Source organism: Geotrypetes seraphini, chromosome 12, assembly GCF_902459505.1.
Source record: "Geotrypetes seraphini chromosome 12, aGeoSer1.1, whole genome shotgun sequence".
Taxonomy (NCBI): Eukaryota; Metazoa; Chordata; class Amphibia; order Gymnophiona; family Dermophiidae; genus Geotrypetes; species Geotrypetes seraphini.
The window spans coordinates 57,201-76,815 of NC_047095.1; the positions used below are offsets into that span (position 1 = coordinate 57,201).

The 19,615-nt window shown below is 43.0% G+C and overlaps 1 protein-coding gene across 1 annotated transcript in view; it reads left to right on the forward strand.

Moving 5' to 3' along the window:
- The window catches only part of ACBD6 (acyl-CoA binding domain containing 6), a 251,487-nt gene that overhangs the window by 16,982 nt on the left and 214,890 nt on the right, over positions 1–19,615 (forward strand). Inside the window, exon 3 of the mRNA XM_033916788.1 lies at positions 5,202–5,298. Coding sequence (XP_033772679.1) covers positions 5,202–5,298 — 97 coding nt within the window. The remainder of the gene's footprint in view (positions 1–5,201; positions 5,299–19,615) is intronic.

Here is a 19,615-nt window from a genome sequence, read left to right on the forward strand (position 1 = left end):
GACTTTGTATTTTCATCAGAAGTCTTTCATGAGATACTTTGTTAAATGCCATAAAATGCCCTTTGAAAATCCAGATTTATGATTGGATATGGTCTTGCCACCTTGCTATTTATTTATTAGGATTTATTTCTTAAAGCCACTGGGCATTAGGATGGCAGATGGCATTTAATGTGAGTGGGTACAGGGTGATGCATGTGTTAGGGGGGAGGGGAGAAACCTGAACTGTGGCTGCATGATGCTGTGTTGAGGGTCACTGCCCAGGGGGATCTAGCTGTCACTGTTGAGGATACGTTGGGGCCTTCGGGTCAGTGTGTGGCGGTGTTTGAGAGGGCATGTGGAGTGCCTGGAATTGTCAGGAGGTGAGTGGAGGGCAGGGATGGGAGTATTGTGGTTCCCTAGTATTGCTCTGTGGTACAACTGCACCTCAGGTGGCTGTGGGCAGTTCTGGTCACTGTATCTAAAAAAGAATGTGGTGGAATTGGAAGGGATGCAGAGAGAGGCAACGAAGGTGATGGGGGAGTGGGACGACTTCCCTGTGAGCAGCTGGGGCACTTTGCAGGAGTCAATCAAGGAGAAAAGACGAGGAAAACTCACAGCAGGAGCAGGTGCACATATTATGGCAATCACAGTATGCCATCCAAGAATGTGGGTTTCAGCAGCTGAACCATCCATCCTACAGTCTTGACCTGGCTTCCTCGGATTATTTCCTGTTCTGAGTTTTGAATAAATCTCTCCATGAATAGGGGTTTTCAAGTGATGAAGATGTAAAGGAAGCTGTGACATCCTGGTTTGAAGGCCAAACAGAAAAATTATTTTCAAAGGGGGAAAAGTGGATGAAGTGTATGGAGCTATCAGGGGATTATATTGAAAAACCAAAAATTTCTGAAAACTCTTCGTTCCTACTGTGGTAGATAAATTATTGAACATTCTTCATATTTTGTCTGTTTAGGCTAGACCCAGGGAGCTGGAACATAGCTACCATTGAGCCAGCCCAGCAATATTACCAGGACCGCCCAATGGCAGGGACTGCCTGCAGCTAAACCCTCCCTTTCCATGCATCTGGGTCTGGTACCTCTCGCCTTGTGCCCAGCTGCTTATCCACCCTCTGGATTCTCCACCAGTGCTTTAAAGACTGCTTCTCTGGCTGGCTGGGCTTTTCTGCTGTGTCCCACCCACAAAAAGTTGCATCAGAGCAGTGGGACGCAGCAGAGGAAAGGCCCTGCTGGCTAGAGAGGCAGCCTTTAGCACTGATGGAGATATTCAGCGTCACAAGGGAAGGGTTAGAGATGTTAGACCTGATGGGGGGTGGTATCCCCATCTTGGCCCTTTTGTTCAGGGCCCACTGAGTTCCAGCTATGCCACATTTTATGCTAATATGAGTGTTTTCTGCTGTACTTTGTAGGTGGTCAGCAACTCAGCTAAAGTAGGTGGAGCTGGAGTGAGGTTACTTTTTAGTCTATCCTCAATCACCTTTTTCCTATGCCCATCATTCCAGAGTTTCCTTTCAGTTGAAAGAGACTTGCCTCATATGCATTTAAACCACATAGGTATTTTAACATTTCTATCATATTTCCCCTCTCTGGCCTTTCCTCCAAAAGTATACATATTGAGATCTTTAAGTCTGTCTCCATACACTTTATGACAGAGACCACCGACCATTTTAATAGCAAAACAAAGCAATACCTTTATATTGGACTAACTTATCACATTTTTGACTAGCGTTTGGAGGCTAAAACCTCCTTCCGTAAAGCAGGATAAACGGACTACTACAGCAGTACACTGTCCTCCAAAATTTAGTTAAAGAAAATATTTAGTCCAATAAAAAGGTATCGCCTTATTAACTTTTAAAGTAGACTAACATGGCTACCACATTAAGAACATAGGAACATAAAATTTGCTGCTGCTGGGTCAGACCAGTGGTCCATCGTGCCCAGCAGTCCGCTCACGCGGCGGCCCTTAGGTCAAAGACCAGTGCCCTATTTGAGTCTAGCCTTACTTGCGTATGTTCTGTTCAACTAGGAACTTATCCAACCTTGTTTTGAATCCCTGAAGGGTGCTTTCCCCTATAACAGCCTCCAGAAGAGCGTTCCAGATTTCTACCATTCTGGGTGAAGAACTTCCTTACGTTTGTACGGGATCTTTTCCCTTCTATCTTTACTTCATCCCAAATAAAAAATAAGATTCTTTTTTCTACCTTTGCTCTCTGTACATTTAATTTTGTTTCTGTTGGCCCTAGTCTCTGATTACTGCTTTTCTATCTTCTTTTAACTCTCTTTTCAAGGGTGTCCTGTCCATTTATCATTTTTCTTCTTCCTTCTCACTTCCTCTACTACAGCCAGCACTGATCTGTTCCATTCAGCAATCTTCCATTTTTTCTGTCTCTGTCTTCATTCAGCTTCTCTATCTATTCAGATTTCCCTCTTTTTACTGGTTCTACTTAGCTTTTCATCTCTTTCCATCAACCTTGGCCCTACCGTTCTCCTTTCTCTTATTCCCTAGTCTTTCATTATTTCGTCCCTCTGTCTCTCTTTACTCCCTGCCATCCAGCATCTCCTCTTTCTCCTGTGTGTCTGTCTTTCTCAGTTCTCCTTTCCTTTCCTCCACCATCCAGAATCTCCTCTGTCTTTCTCCCTTGCCATACCAACCAGCCTTGCCTCTGTCTCTTTATCTCCCTCTCCCCCGTACCATTCAACACTGTCCTATCTCTCTCCCCTCATGCAGTATTGCTCCTCTCTCTCTCTCCTCCCCAATCCCACATGTGCTCTCTGTCTCTACTCCCCTCCCTGCATCATCCAACATTGCTTGTCTGTCTGTCTTTCACTCCTTGGCATTCAGCACTGCCCTTTCTCTCTCTTCCACCCATCCAGCATTGCCTCCCACTAGCTCTATCTCCTCCCATGCAGTATTTCCCTTCTGCTGTCTTTCACTGATTTCATCCCATTTGCATTACCTCTGCCTCTGTCTGCCCCATCCCATCCAATATTGTTCAACAGTCCTTGTTTTCTCTGTCTCTCCCCTCCCCTTCCATCTAGGTCTTGCCCCATTTTGCATTTTTCCTTCTCAACCATGATCCTTAGCATTGCCTCCTTTCTCACTCCCCACCCATTGCTGTGGTTATTCCCATGCAGCTCCTTTTGACTTCCTTTTCCCGTCTCCACCTCTACCAGGCCTATACTAGCAAGCAAGAAATGAAGAGATGTGGGACTGTGACTCTCCATGCACTGTTATGGCTTCCTCTGCTTGTCTTGGAAGTTTATGTCAGAAGAGGTGGGACTTGAGAAACTCTAAGAATGAAGGGTAGCATAAATTTATTTTTCCTTGTAGCAGAAACTCTTTGCACACTGCTCTTTCAGCGTCTTTGTAAAAAAAATCTCATTCTTAGAAAATGTTGCAATTATTCACATATATACTGTGGCCGGGCCCGTCCCCGAGTAGGTGGGAAACACCGGCCCGGACCACAAGCAAGAATTTTAGTACGCCTTTTATATGGTGGTGAAAGGAAGACCCGGATACCGGATTCCTTGAAAAGCAGTACCAGGTTTATTAGTGTCCCAAAGTACAAAGAAAAGAAAACAGAAGCAAAAAGAAAACATTCACCTTGGTTGGTTACAGTCCTTTGGGTGCATCCTGCACACTATTATATTACAGTCCAGGCGAGTCTCAGGTGTCTTACTGAGGAGCTGGATTGCACCTCCTTATCAAAACAAAAATACTATAACATCAAAATATTATATCAGTTCAATGCCTTCCTTGGCTTGTATCCCCACTGGGATTTATTGATCTCTCTGGACCTTAACACCTTCTGGCTTTACTAGCTGAGCACGGCTTGCTTCAAGCCTTTTCCCCTCTCAGCTCTCTTTATCTTCTTAACACGTTTTTATCACCTCATTAGCTTTGCCAGCCCTGCTCTGGCTTTCGGGTGAAACAAATAAACAATGGGAGAACGTTCTTCTTGAGATTAGCTGAGGACTTTCAAATACTGTATTCCCCCAGGTCCATGTCCTCTTCACTTATATTATCCCTCAGGACACTGCACATTTCCCATTCACCCTCATGGGAACTCTGGCTTAACGTTTCCTCATTTCTCCCAGGCTGTGCTTCCCATCCCCCTCTCTGCAAGTCTGCCAAAATACCTGCAGCCTTTCCCTGGGGATAATTTCCCAGCCTTTCTCTCAGGGGTTTAAGCTGCCAGTCACTGTACCTCCCAAGTGCTGCACCACCTTTCCTTAGGTGCTGGCTTCCTGCCATACGCTCATGCTGGGTCTTAGGCACCCTCTGTGACCTGGAAACTCCTTGAGTGATTTGGCTTCTCTCATCAGAGACAGCTATGTCCTCCTTCTCTCTCTCCCTCCTCCTTCCTAAGTTTGCCAACTTACTTTGCCTATAAGGCAAACTCCCGGGTCTGACTCCACCCCTCTCTAAATTGGTTTCAGGTTTCTCCCTGACCTCTGGAAAGGAGTGATAGGGGCAATTAGTGGTTTTCAGAGCCTTCCCTAATTGGCTCTTCAGCTGTGCTGGGACCTGCCTTGGCTTGTATTCTTTTGGCTGAGCCATCTGTCCTGGCTCCATGCCGGGTTTTACAGAGCCCTGTGCTGCATTCTGGGGAGTTTCAGCAGTAGTTTTCACTGTGACAGGAGCTTCCCTGTCACAATACAAATAGAGAGAAAAAAAACTTTTACAAACTAGCACAAAAATTAAATTTACAAATTGCCAAATCATCAAGGAGAGGAGAAACAGACTTGTAACTGTTTAAGGATCACAGGGCCTCCTATAGCGCACAGCTATTCCAGTACCCGCTTCAATGATCCAAGTCATTTAATCATTTGTTTCTCCACTCTTTTTTCTTTTCTTTATGAAATCGTTGGAGCACAATATCATGTCATTTGAGAAATATAACCCTATAATCACTGAAAAAAATACAACAAAAATCCCAAAACGTGTGGGGCACAGTATTCATTAGGAATCCAGCGCTGCTTATGGTAACTACAGGCATGTGTAAATTACTGTATTTGTTTTTATGACCTCAAAAATCACTCTCGGCCCCTCCTAACCAAGAATCCACTGCATATGTTTGGAAGAAATATGCAGTATGCTTTAAAAATGATTGCACTTGATGGCATTGAAGTTATTTTAAGCTTCTAGTTTCTTGTACTAAGCAAACAGTGAACACTTTATTCATCTCTGATTTCTCTGTGTTGCAGGGAGGCATGGAAGGCTCTAGGAGATTCCAGTCCTCAGCAGGCAATGCAGGAGTATATTGCTACGGTGAAAAAACTAGACCCAAACTGGAACCCTCAGGTGAGAATTAGATAGCAGTTGGACAGATTTAAGTGGATAACTATAAGGTGTGTCAATATGCTATGGTTATAGGTTTAATATTCTCTAATGCAAATTCTGTGTGTTCGTCTTTTCACTTTTGAGTTACTGTGGTGGTTGCATGGTTATAAAGCTCAAACTGTGATTACCTGGTTAACGGTTTAGTGAACTCAAACAAATCAAATGGCTATCAGATCACATACCATTGATATACACCAAAAGAGTGGTGGGAAAATATTTGACTAAAAAAAATGTTGTTTTCACAAAAAATATAAAAAAGATCACAACCCATAATCCAGTCCTAAAAGCAGCGCATAAGTTTTTTGTGATGTGGAATAAGTGTATATGCTGTTCTTAGAATTGGAATATGGGCAAATGATTGTGATTGAAAATAGGCTACTAAACTCAAGATTTATTAAAACCATTTCTTTTTTTTTTTTTTTTTAAACATATGTTTATTGAAAGTGGAAAGGGGTACAAAAATCACAAATAGCACAGAACATGGCAAGGAAAAGTATTAGAGGAACATATTCAGCAAAAGTAAACAAGAGCAGATACAACAAGGGCAATCAAAATCATAGCTTACAATCACAGTGTTAACTTAATATTCTTAACAAAAACTGTGTGTTAGTGCATCTTTAAACTTCACAGATCCATATCTGCAAGGACTGAGAGTGTTAAAATTGACAACTAGTGAACTGAACCAATCTAGAAGTCATGCAGGCAGCACAAGGTCTCATTAATGTAAAGTAACTTCTAAGTTGGATTTTTTTTTCTTTTACCCTTTGGGTTTTTTCATTTATTTTGTTTACATTTCTTGTGCCAATGCTATTTTAAGGAATGGGAATAGCAAAGAGAGAACATGGATCTAGGATTTAGAAATTTGTTTGACTTTGAAAAAGTAATTTCACCTCTCTGTGTCAGATTTTACTCAACTGCAATAGATGTAGTACGTAATTGTAAAAAAAGCAGTGCTGCACCTTTTTTTGCCAGCTTGTCATGTGCTCTCTCTAGTCATTCAGTGGAGAAGCAGTAGCATGCGTGTCTGAACCAAAGCACCAGTCTAGAGAATATCTAGAAAATTTGTCCCCGTCCCCGCAGGAACTCAATTTCCTTGTTATCCCAGGACAAGCAGGCAGCATATTCTCACATATGGGTGATGTCATCCATGGAGACCCGATGTGATTAGCCTCACAAGCAGACTTGCTTGAAGAACTTTTAGAAAGTTTGCGACCGCAGCACCGCGCATGCGCGAGTGCCTTCCTGCCCGAGGTAGGGCATGCGTCTCCTCAGTTCTAAGTTTTTCACGGAGCCGAGAAGCCCTCATTTCAAGGCTCTGCGCAAGAGTTAGTTCTAAACTCGTGCCTTCTCTCACCGCGGCTTGTGTATTTCTTTACAGGGTCGCTGTGTTTTTTGCGCGTTTGATTAAAAAAAAAAAAAAAAAAAAGTTTGGTTTGTTTTTTTGAATGAGTCACGGCTTCAGCCTGCGGGCTTCGATTTCGCTGCGGCCGTGTTTTATTCCATTTCCCGGCCGGTCACAGGGTTCAAGAAGTGTAGTCGATGTCAACGCACGATCTCCATCACTGACCCACACAAGTGGTGTGTACAGTGTATAGGACCTGATCATCGTCCGGAGTCGTGCACCCATTGTGCTACACTTTAAAAATCGAGCCCTTAAATGTTGTCAAATTCAGATTGAAAAAATATTCGGGGGAATGGATCATACTTTACCTAAGGCCTTGACCCTGATTCCAGGTCCAACCTTGACTCCAGCAAAGTCGTCTACGGGGCAGAAATCTTCAACCTCGACCAAACCTTCCTCAACCTCGACCAAACCTTCCTCGATGGGGAAGTCTTCGGGGAAATCAACTAAATCTTCCCCTTTCGCCATTATCCTCGCTGTCTCCCTCAGGTAAGATAGCTATGCCAACCCCTATGGACATGCCACCCTTAGAAGCGGTGAGTCCGAGGTTATCCAGGAAATGTGTCTCGAAATCGAGGCATCACTCTTCCTCGAGATCCTCTTCCTTGGAGTCCATAGCCACACCAATAGTACCAGTGTTCTTGGTGTCGGCTTTGCAGTGTATGTTGGAAGTTATTCTGCATCAGGAATTTGGTAATATGGTTGCCAGATTAACTCCTGCCTCAACCCTGCTTGCTGCAGGCCAGCCTGAGCACTCAGCAATATCACAAGGAGTTGAGTCCTTGAGAGTGCCTCGAGCTCCATCTGCACATTCTATGCAAGGAGGCGAGTCCTTGAGAGTGCCTCGAGATCATTCTGCACATTCTAACCAAGGAGTTGAGTCGTTGTCAGTGCCTCTAGATACCTCTATATAAGGAGCTGAGTCCTTTCAACGTTGATCTCCGACTTCCAGTCCTACATCCTCATTTAAGGCGTTGCTCTTTTCGAGGCACAGGACGAGGACTCCTCAGCATTTATCTTCGAAGCTGGATCTGACTCAATCATGGGACCGTGATTTGAGGCATAGCTCTCCACATCATTTGTCGAGGTATTCATCAAGACCCAGGTCTTCTTTTCGAGACAGGTCTCGTTTATCGAGGCATCGAGACACTTTGAGACCATCAACTCCTTTCAAGGAGAACTGTTGTAGAGCCTCATCATTCTCGTCAGTCGAGTTCCTCTCCAGCGAGATTCTCTTCACATTCCAGAAGTGGGTCATTTTTGCCTCTGGATTCAGATATCGGGTATCAATACTCCAGAGAGGCTTCTCATTCGTTCTCTGCTTAGGAGAGGTACCTCGAGGGTTCCCATTCATCTTCTCCTCAACGGGGTCATACCTCTTCAGATCCAGTGTCCTTTACCAAGTTTATATGCCAAATGAGTAAAGATCTTAACATTACTTTTGAATCTGACTCCAAATACTCTAAGGAGTATTTAGAAGAACTGGGTAGCCTCATCCTCCTAGGGAGTCTCTCAAAATTACCCATGAATGGCATTCTTTCTCAAACTTTCAAAAGAAATCTTGATACTCCATATTCCATTACTGCTGTGCCAGCAAAGTTGGAATCTTGATACAAGATGGTCCATTGTAAGGAATTTGAGAAGTCTCAGTTATCCCATAAGTTTCTTCTTGTGGAGTCTTCTTTAAAAAGAACCAATCTTGCCAAAGTTTATGCCACTGTCTCTCCTGGCCGGGAGATTAGGACCATGGACAAGTTTGGCCATCAACTGTATCAAAATTCGATGATGACAAACCGAATTTTGAATTATAACATTGTCTTCACATCTTATCTTAAGCATTTGGTCAACACCATGCCTGATTTTTTTTCAAGTATCTTCCTCAACATCGACTTCCAGAGTTTCACCACATCCATCACACTCTGGGTCAACTTTGCATGCATATGGTTCAAGCTGCATATGATGTATTTGAAATGTCCTCTAGAGTCACTGCGTTCTCGATGGCGATGCGCCGACTGGCCTTGCTCCGCACCATAGAAATGGACCCAAATCTTTAAGATTGACTGACTAACATCCAATGCTAGGGCAATGAGTTGTTTGATGACTCTATTGAGGCAGCTACAAAACGCTTATCTGAACACGAGAAATCGTTTGCTTCCATAATCAGGCCAAAACCAAAGCCTTCCACTGCTAAGGGTTATAGGCCTACTCCATCTTACCAGAGGTGTTTTCCTCAAAAGTCAGCACCTTATTCAAGGCCGCCTCCTAAGAAACAGCAACAGCAGTGACAGAATAAACCACAGACCCCTGATGCACCCAAGGCCTCTCAGTCTTTTTGACCATCTAACACAGAGGCCTCTGTCCTCTTCTCTCCCCATTGGGGGTCATCTCCATCATTTTTAAATTTTTATTTTTTTAATTGCATTTTATAATACATTCAAAGATAAACCTTTGAAGGAAATACAGAATTTCAAATAAAGATTAAGTAGAATCATTAACATTACCAATACAGTCCACTTAAAGAGGAGAAAGAAACAACACTTTCTATGAGAAGATAGATTCAAATAGGAAACAAATAACAGGGAAGATGGAGTGAATTGTTAATCAAATTCAATGATCATTTAGATATTATTAAGCATTAATATCAGCGTCTGGGGTTCTAGAGTTAGCTTTCCCTTCCAAGAAAAATTGTAATTGTTCCAGTTCATAGAACACATATCTATTATTCTGATAAGATATACAACATTTACAGGGGAAATGTAATTGAAAGGTTGCTCCTAAATTTAATACAGATTGACGGTAAGATAAAAACTTCTTTCGTCTGAGCTGCGACCATTTAGACATATCAGGAAATATAACTATTTTGGAACCAAAAAATTCAACTTTTTCTGACCTATAGAACAAACGATGAATGGCTTCCTTATCCTGTATAACTACAAATGTCACTAGTAACGTAGCCCTAGATTCAATTTCCATTTAAGATGTTTCTAGAAATCCCGTAAGGTCTAATACACCTTGGCCACATTTCCTTCAGGTTTAACCAAATTGACAAAATACAATTTCTGTACAGAAGGAATATTCGTCTGAATATTTCAAAACTGACATCAAAAATTTTTGAAGTCTTTTGGGGAAAATAATCTAGAAACTGGAAAGTTTAAAAAACACAGATTACCATTCATCTCCATTTTTACCAACGATGGGAGCTATTTACATCCGACCTGTGGGTCCTCACTATCATCAGGGAAGGTTACTCTCTTTACTTCATCCAGGTTCCACCAGATCTTCCCCCAAGAGAGTATCCTTCCAATTCGTCCCAGACCACCCTTCTTCTTCAGGAAGCTCAAGCTCTGCTTCGTCTCCGTGCCATCGAGGAGGTTCCTCTGGAATAGCAGAGCAGGGGTTTTTTACTCCCATTATTCCTTGTTCTGAAGAAGACGGGCGTCCTGCGACCTATATTGGATCTCAAAGCTCTTAACAAATTTCTTGTCAGAGAAAAATTTTGGATGCTGTTTCTAGCATCCTTGTATCCCCTTTTAGATCACAATGATTGGTTATGCTCTCTGGATCTCAAAGAGGCTTACACTTATATTCCCATTCATCTAATCTCTCGCAAGTTTCTCAGATTTCAGGTGGGAAATCATCACTCTCAGTACAGAGTGCTACCCTTCGGCCTTGCATCATCTCCCAGAGTTTTCACCAAGTGCCTAGTGGTAGTAGCAGCAGCAGCTCTGCGCAACTATGGTCTTCAGGTTTTCCCGTACCTGAATGATTGGCTCAAAGATTAATCATCTCAGGGGGTTATTATAGTGACCCAATGGACTATTTGGTTCCTCCAAAATGTAGGGTTCGAAGTCAACTTTACAAAATCTCAACTACAACCCTCTCAGAACCTACAGTTCATCGGAGCTGTACTGGACACTGTGCACCTCAGAGCATTCCTTCCTCAAAAGCGTCAGGATGCTCTCATTCAACTTTGTCAAAAAGTATCATCCCTCACTTCACTCTCAGCGAGACACATGATGGTTCTGCTAGGTCACATGGCCTCTACAGTTCACGTGACTCCTTTTGCCAGGCTTCACTTCAGAATTCCTCAGTGGACACTGATATCTCAGTGGGCACAGGCTTTCGACCCACTTTCTCAGTCTCTCCACTGGTGGATGCTCTCTTCCAATCACTCAAGAGGTTTACTGTTTCAAACGCCCGTTCATCAGAAGGTCTTCACGACAGATTCCTCGACTTACGCTTGGGGAGGCTCATCTTGATGGTCTCCGTACTCGGGGGCATTGATCTAGCACAGATCGTCAGAGCCACACAAATCTGTTGGAACTCAGAGCGATCTTCAATGCTCTCAAAGCTTTTCAGCATCTTCTTCACGATTAAGTAGGCCTCATTCGTACAGACAATCAAGTAGCCATGTACTACGTCAACAAGCAGGGAGGAACAGGATCTCTCCCTCTTTGCCAGGAAGCTCCGAAGGTTTGGAATTGGGAAATTCTTCACAACACCTTTCTGAAAGCAGTCTACATTCAAGGAGAGAAAAACTGGCGGACAAATTGAGTTGTCTGCTACAAACTCATGAATGGACACTCATTTCATTACTTCATCATCACATTTTTTCTCAGTGGGGAACTCCTCAAATAGATCTCTTTGCATCTCCCCACAACAACAAACTGCCTCAGTTTTGCTCCAGGATCTACTCTCCTCAACGCCTAGAGGCAGATGTGTTTCTTCTGGAGTGGACAAGCAAATTCCTGTATGTGTTTCCTCCATTCCCCCTCATTCTCAAGACACTCGTCAAACTCAAACACGAACATGCCATCATGATTCTCATAGCTCCTCTATGGCCCAGACAACCTTGGTTCTCCCTTCTACTTCAACTCAGCAGAAGGGAGTCATTCCTTCTAGCAGTATTTCTGTCTCTCCTTTCACAGAGTCATAGGTCTCTTCTTCATCCCAACCTGCAGTCTCTACACCCGACAGCTTGGTACCTCTCAACGTAACTGCTACTCTACAGTTCTCTCAATCTGGACATTTTAGAGGCTTCTAAGAAGATGACCACTAGGCAATGTTACAACCAGAAATGGACTAGGTTTTCTGCTTGGTGCACCATTCATCACAAGGAGCCTCAATCTACCTCCTTGTCTTCAGTTTTGGATTACCTGTTACATGTATCTCAATTGGGCCTCAAATCAATATCCATTCGAGTCCATCTCAGTGAAATTGCTGCTTTCCATCAACCAGATTTATGAAAGGACTTCTCAATGTCAAGCTACCTCTCAAACCGCCTCCAGTGGTTTGGGATCTCAATGTTGTTCTTGCTCGGTTGATGAAGCCTCCATTTGAACCAATGTCTTCAGCTCATCTAAAATATCTCACTTGGAAAGTGGTCTTCCTCATTGCTCTCACGTCTGCTCGCAGAGTCAGTGAGCTACAAGCTTTAGTAGCGAACCCACCTTTCACAGTATTCCATCACGACAAGGTGGTCCTCCATACTCATCCTAAATTTTTACCTAAAGTGGTTTCAGAATTTCATCTCACTCAATCCATTGTTCTTCCAGTGTTTTTTCCAAAGCCTCATTCTCATCCTGGAGAAACAGCTCTTCATACTCTGGACTGTAAGCATGCTTTGGCTTTCTACTTGCAAGGGACTAAGCCACACAGATCTTCTCCTCAACTTTTTGTCTCCTTTGATCCAACCAAGTTGGGACATCCAGTTTCCAAGCGCACCATCTCCAACTGGTTGGTTGCTTGCATCTGTCTGCTATGCTCAGGCTAGACTCCATCTATAGGGTTGAGTCACAGCCCATAAAGTTAGAGCCATGGTGGCATCTGTAGCTTTCCTTAGATCTACTCCTATTGAGGAATCTGCAAAGCTGCCACTTGGTCCTCGGTTCATACATTCACCTCTCATTATTGCCTGGATTCTTTCTCCAGACGGAATGGCCACTTTGGCCAGGCAGGATTACAAAATTTATTCTCCTGAATTGCCAAAACTCCCACCATCCCATTCTAGTTTGCTTGGAGGTCACCCATATGTGAGAATATGATACCTGCTTGTCCAGGGATAACTTGAAACCAAAGAGTCACAGAGTCCACAGACTAATAAACCCAAAAAATGAGTATATTAAGAGGTCCGAAAGGGGTATCAGACAGCCCTACAAACCAATGAAGTTTGAGGGAGATACACTCTTCATATACCCCACGGTACCTCCTCCTCCGTGTTAATTCTTTTTCTGTTTTATTTAATTTTATCTTATTATCTTTTTCTTTGTTACTTTGTTACTTATTTGACATTATTACTGCTGGAGCTATATTATAAATACTTAGCTTTCAACCTTTCAGTCATTCCCCTGAACGCCATTCCCCTGGGCTGTCTGATACCCCTTTCGGACCTCTTAATATACTCATTTTTTGGGTTTATTAGTCTGTGGACTCTGTGACTCTTTGGTTTCAAGATATTTCAAGCTATTATTAAGAGGAATTGGTTTGTTAGATGTCCTGGGATAAAGCACAGTTACTTACAGTGTTATCCTTGGACAGAAGGCAGATATTCTCACAACCCACCCACCTCCCCTGGTTGGCTTCTTAGCTAGCTATTTGAACTGAAGAGACACACGCCCTACCTCGGGTGTGAAGGCGCTCGCGCATGCACGGTGCGGCAGTTGCGAACTTTCTAAAAGTTCTTCAAGCAAGTCTGCTTGCGAGGCTGTCCACATTGGGGCTTCGTAGATGACATCACCCATATGTGAGAATATCTGCCTGCTGTCCCTGGATAACACCTGTTACGGTAAGTAACTGTGCTTTCCGTCCCCGTGAGTTTTGTCATTGTCACTGCCCCTGCCCCTGCCCCATTCCTGTAAGCTCTGCCTTAACTGCACAAGCCTTGAACACTTATGATTTTAAAGTGTTTGAGGCTTAGCTGCACAGGAATGAGCTTGCAGGAACGGGGCAGGTACAGGAAAAGAACTCGACTGGACAGGAAAATGAGTTCCCGTGGGAATTTGTTCCTGTGTCATTCTCTACACCAGTCTCCGCTGCAGCTCAGGTAGATTCTTTGGCAAGACTTAAAGTCTGATACACTTTGTGTGCACAACTACATACAGTATCTGTAAAATGTTATCCAAACTATGTTGACAATTATGTAAGTTTCAAACATTTTCTTTAAAAACAATACTTCTTTATTTTGTTCAGGGGATACACAAGTCCATTTTTGGGTGAATGAATGTATTTCCATACTCTTTCCCATTTGCAGAGGTACAAGACAGGGTTATCCTTCGTTGCACCTGTTATTCATTTTAACTCTGGATCACCTGATGCGAGACATTTTCACGAATCCTGACATGAAGGGTATCCAAATGGGAGACCAAGAATTTAAATAAGTGGCCTTTGCCAATGAAGTTTTAGTCCATATTTGGGACCCTAAAATTTGTTTGAGGACACTAATAGAGGCATTCAAGGAATATGGGGACTTTGCAGGTTTTATATTAAATTTGGATAAATTGGAGGCGCTGTCTTCAGATTAGCTGTGACAGGACTGGGGGACATCTTTTCAGCTTCATTGAGCTGATGAGTCTTTCTGGTATTTGGGTGTACAGCTTACAAGAGATCTTAGAGATTTGTATACAACCAATGTGAGGCACTTTTTGACAATTACTGAAAAGAAACTAGGGGAATGGACCCTGTTCTTGATATCATCAATGGCTAGAATTAATCTCTATAAGATGATCATCTTCCCAAAATGACACTTCATGTTATAAACGCTTCCTTTAAAATTAAAGGTCAAAGATGTTTCTGATGTACACAGTGTACTTTGTCAATTTTGTTAGGCAGGTAAGAAATTGAAAATAAACTCTTACATGACAATTGGGAGGTGGGCTCCTGGATATAAAATAATGCAATATGGTTTGTTTACTCAGGAATGTCGCTTAGTGGTTGCGAGACAGTCAGGATTACAGCCCGCTATCATATAAATGCTTTTTGCTAGCTCTCTTATACAGGCGTCTTTGAACCACCTTCCATGACCCCTGAGGACTTGTATATTTGTACAGCCTTTGAGAGAGGATTGGAGATTTTTGATGACCCTTCTGGGAGGAAATATAGAAATCTTGGATCTTTTACCAATCAGGAGAAATGTGGATTTTCTCCCTGGAATGGAAAAAAGGCTTTTCTTTGTTGGCAAGGGGTTGGGTTCTCCCTCTTAGAACATCTAGTGGACAATGAGGGCAAGCTCATATCATACCCTGAAATTATGACTAAACTTTCCCTTTGATGGTGAGATTGTTTTGCATACTGCCAAATTAAACAAACATATTACCCTTCTCTGGATAAAGTTAGCCTAGATTTTCACTTGGGGGTGAAGTTATGGGCTTTTTTTGATTCCATAGCTCTAGATAAGGTAATCATAGCAGACATTCACAAGGTTTTGCTTTCCATATAGCAGAAGAATTTTTTTTAACCACTGAAATTAACATGGGAGCAAGATTTAGGAATTTCTTTAGAGACTTGGGATGTGGGAATGAGCATTAGGGGTACCTTTTGGGTGGCTCATAACGCAGCCCTGCAGGAATGCAACTTTAGAACTTTGCATAGGGCATATGTGACTCCTTCCCAATTTTGTCACATGGGTTACACCCAGACAAATCTGTGCCTTAAGTGCCACATTTTAGACCTGCCCAGACGCACGCAGTGCTGTAAATTAAACACAGAAGAGATGGTCCCTTGCTTGAAAAAGCTTACATTCTAATCATGATAGACACAGTGGACAAAATGGTGAATCATATAAGCTGCTTATGTCAGGAAATATAAAAGGATGAAGGGGTAGAAGGGATAGAGGACTAAAGAGGGAATTATAAACAAATATGGTGCTTTACCAGTTGGTAGGGTTGGACTTAAACACAGCTTTGAAAAAATGGGTTTTCAACCTGGATTTGAATACCGCCAGAGACAGAGATCGACAAAGTGAGTCAGGCTGGTTGTTCAGGCAAGGCAGAAGGGACAGAGTTGGCAGTAGAGGAGAGGGGTACAAACAAGAGACTTACCCAATGGACCGAGTTCCCAGGGCGAAGTATAGGGAGAAATAAGAGAGGAGCTTTGCTTTTGGACTTACATGGTTCTCATGGGATTAAAGAGGCAGGGCTACACTTCTGTATAGAAAACTCAGCCTTTTGGGAAAGAAGTCCATTCTCCAAGAATGGATATCAGCAGCAACTCCCTTATTGGAGGTGTAGAGCAAGTATTCACCAATTGATCAATTGGGAGGCCTGGGATGCCAGTAATACATGCAAATGAAAACTTTTTTTTGCGCTAACTTGGAATCCATATCTGAAATATCTTCCTCATAGACCATGCAATTTGATTCTTAATACCTTGTGACAGGTCTTTGGGAAGTTTGAGGATTTCAGGTCTCCATGTCACATTTCAAATACTGCAGTTATGAGGAGGGGAGGGAGGAGGGTTCTACAGATCTTTTCGGAGAGGAGTGGGCCTACAAGAGATGGGACTTCAGCAACTTTGGATTTTGATTAAGAAGGGGATCACGAACAGATCTGAAAAGGTTATCATGCCTTTATAAGAACATAAGAATTACCGCTGCTGGGTCAGACTAGTGGTCCATCATGCCCAGCAGTCCGCTCACGCGGTGGCCCTTAGGTCAAAGACCAGTGCCCTAACTGAGACTAGCCTTACCTGCATACGTTCTGGTTCAGCAGGAACTTGTCTAACTTTGTTTTGAATCCCTGGAGGGTGTTTTCACCTATAACAGCCTCCGGAAGAACGTTCCAGTTTTCTACCACTCTCTGGGTGAAGAATGTCCTTACGTTTGTACGGAATCTATCCCCTTTTAACTTTAGAGAGTGCCCTCTCGTTCTCTCTACCTTGGAGAGGGTGAATAACCTGTCTTTATCTACTAAGTCTATTCCCTTCTTTTTTTTTTTTTTTTTTACTTTATTTATTGGATTATTCATTACAATATCTCTGTAATAAACATACATGAATGAACACAAATAATAATACAAAGTACAAAAATGTGAATTCCAAAAAGGAATTAACATAATATAAGAAAACTAATTCAACCATTTCCTAGTCCACATTAAAGCTGATCGCCAGTACAAATGAAACATCAAAGTAAAACTTCAATCTACTTTCTAGGAACAGGCTAATGGCTATTATATATATTATACATCATCCTCCAAAAGTAAACAAAAATAAGGAATTAAACTTTCAACAAAGGTTTCTCTTTAATAAAATCTTCCACCTGGGCTGGATCAAAAAACACATACTTATCATTTCCATATGATATTAGGCATTTACAAGGAAATTTTAAGAAGAAAGTGGCTCCGACTGCCAAAACCTTAGGCTTTAGCTGAAGGAACTGTTTCCTCTTAAACTGAGTTTGTCTAGAGACATCTGGAAAAATTATCACCCGTTGACCACAAAACATCTCTTGCTTTTTCAAGAAATATAATTTCAAGATATCTTGTTTCTCAAGTTCTGTCTTGAAGGTCACGAGAAGCGTTGCTCGTTTCTCAATTATGTCTTTAGAAGACTCCAAAAACTGTGATACATTCAAACTTTCTGGTGATACTATTCTATCCATTCCACCTTCCTCTACCTTTTCTTTGGAATCTCTTGAGATGTAATATAAATTATCGACCTCAAGGGTCTCCACTTTGTTATAGTGTAATATCTCCCTCAAATACATTTTCAAAAGTTCCAATGCAGAAAGGTAGTGTGTGGTAGGAAAATTTAACAAGCGAAGATTTTTAACTCTAATAGCATTTTCCATTTTCTCTAACTTAGCATGTAACATCATACTATCCTTAATATTAGAAACAGCGCTAGCTTGTAAATTACCTACTACCTGATCTAACTTTTCAACCTTTACAGCTGTTTCTCCAATTTTATTATTTTGTTCTTTAATTTTCACAGTTACATCAGATGAAAATTGACATAAGTTCGAAACGGTTTTTTGTAAAGATGACTCTATTCTATTTATACTAAGCCAAACATCATTTAGAGTGATCACTTTATCCTTGGGGAGAACATCCGAGCTTTGCCCAGTACTCATCTGTACTGGGGTTAGTTCTTTAGCTTGCCCCAGGGAGTGTCCTGAAACCTCCAGATCAGATACTGACAATGATTGCAGGGAAGAAGAAATTATTCCTTCCTTGAAAGGGGAAGGAGATTCTTCTAACCTTAAGGAATATGATGGTTGAGGAGGTGGTGTTGGTTCCCCAGAGGATAAGGAGACAGCTTGAATATTAAAAGTTACCTGTTCCTCAACAGGAGGCAAGATGGGAACCACAAGATGACGATCCATCGGGCCTGTTGTTGCAGCAGATGGTATTGCCTTAGCTTTCCTCTTACCCATGCTGAAGAGATGGTAATCCTGCTCCTTACTCCTCTTAGGCTCCGAAGGGGCTCAAAAGGGGCGAGCCCCTTTAGCCACGCCCCTTCAGCTCGCGACCCGAGGCTCACGACCGCGGGCCGCGTACCGCGGCTGCACCGTAATTTCAAGGCTCCCTCAGGACCCTCTCAGCTGGCTGGATCGGGCTGCTGCGGGACTGCCTGTCCCGATGAAGTCAGTGCTAAACAGCACTAGCGACAGGCTTCCCTCGGCGGCTGCACCGTAATTTCAAGGCTCCCTCAGGACCCTCTCAGCTGGCTGGATCGGGCTGCTGCGGGACTGCCTGTCCCGATGAAGTCAGTGCTAAACAGCACTAGCGACAGGCTTCCCTCGGCGGCTGCACCGTAATTTCAAGGCTCCCTCAGGACCCTCTCAGCTGGCTGGATCGGGCTGCTGCGGGACTGCCTGTCCCGATGAAGTCAGTGCTAAACAGCACTAGCGACAGGCTTCCCTCGGCGGCTGCACCGTAATTTCAAGGCTCCCTCAGGACCCTCTCAGCTGGCTGGATCGGGCTGCTGCGGGACTGCCTGTCCCGATGAAGTCAGTGCTAAACAGCACTAGCGACTCTATTCCCTTCTTTATCTTGAATGTTTCAATCATGTCCCCTCTGTCTCCTCTTTTCAAGGGAGAAGAAGCCCAGTTTCTCTAATCTCTCACTGTACGGCAACTCCTCCAGTCCCTTAACCATTTTAGTCGCTCTTCTCTGGACCCTTTCGAGTAGTACTGTATCCTTCTTCATGTAAGGCGACCAGTGCTGGATGCAGTATTCCAGGTGAGGGCGCCCCATGGCCTGGTACAGCGGCATGATAATCTTCTCCGATCTGTTCATGATCCCCTTCTTAATCATTCCTAGCATTCTGTTTGCTCTTTTCGTCGCTGCAGCTTCATTGACTTGTCGACCAGTACTCCCAAGTCTCTTTCTTGGGGGGGTCTCTCCAAGTACTGCACCGGACAGTACTGTATAAGATTTTTGTTACCGACATGCATCACCTTATATTTATCCACGTTAAACTTCATTTGCCATGTCGTGGCCCATTTCTCGAGTGTGTTTATGTCACGTTGCAGGTCTTTGCAATCCTCCTGCGTCTTTACTACTCTGAATAACTTTGTATCGTCTGCAAATTTAATCACCTCACTCATCGTACCAATTTCCAGGTCGTTTATAAATATGTTGAAGAGCACGGGTCCAAGCACCGAACCCTGCAGCATTCCACTCGTGACGCTTTTCCAATCCGAGTATTGTCCATTTACCCACACTCTCTGTTTCCTATCCGCCAACCAGTTTTTAATCCACATGAGTATTTCACCCTCGCTTCCATGGCTCGCAATTTTTCAGAGTAGTTGTTCATGTGGAATCTTGTCGAACGCCTTCTGAAAATCCAGATATACAATGTCGAATGGTCACCTTTGTCTACCTGCCTGTTTACTCCCTCGAAGAAATGCAGCAAGTTGTCAAGTAAGATCTTCCTTTGCTG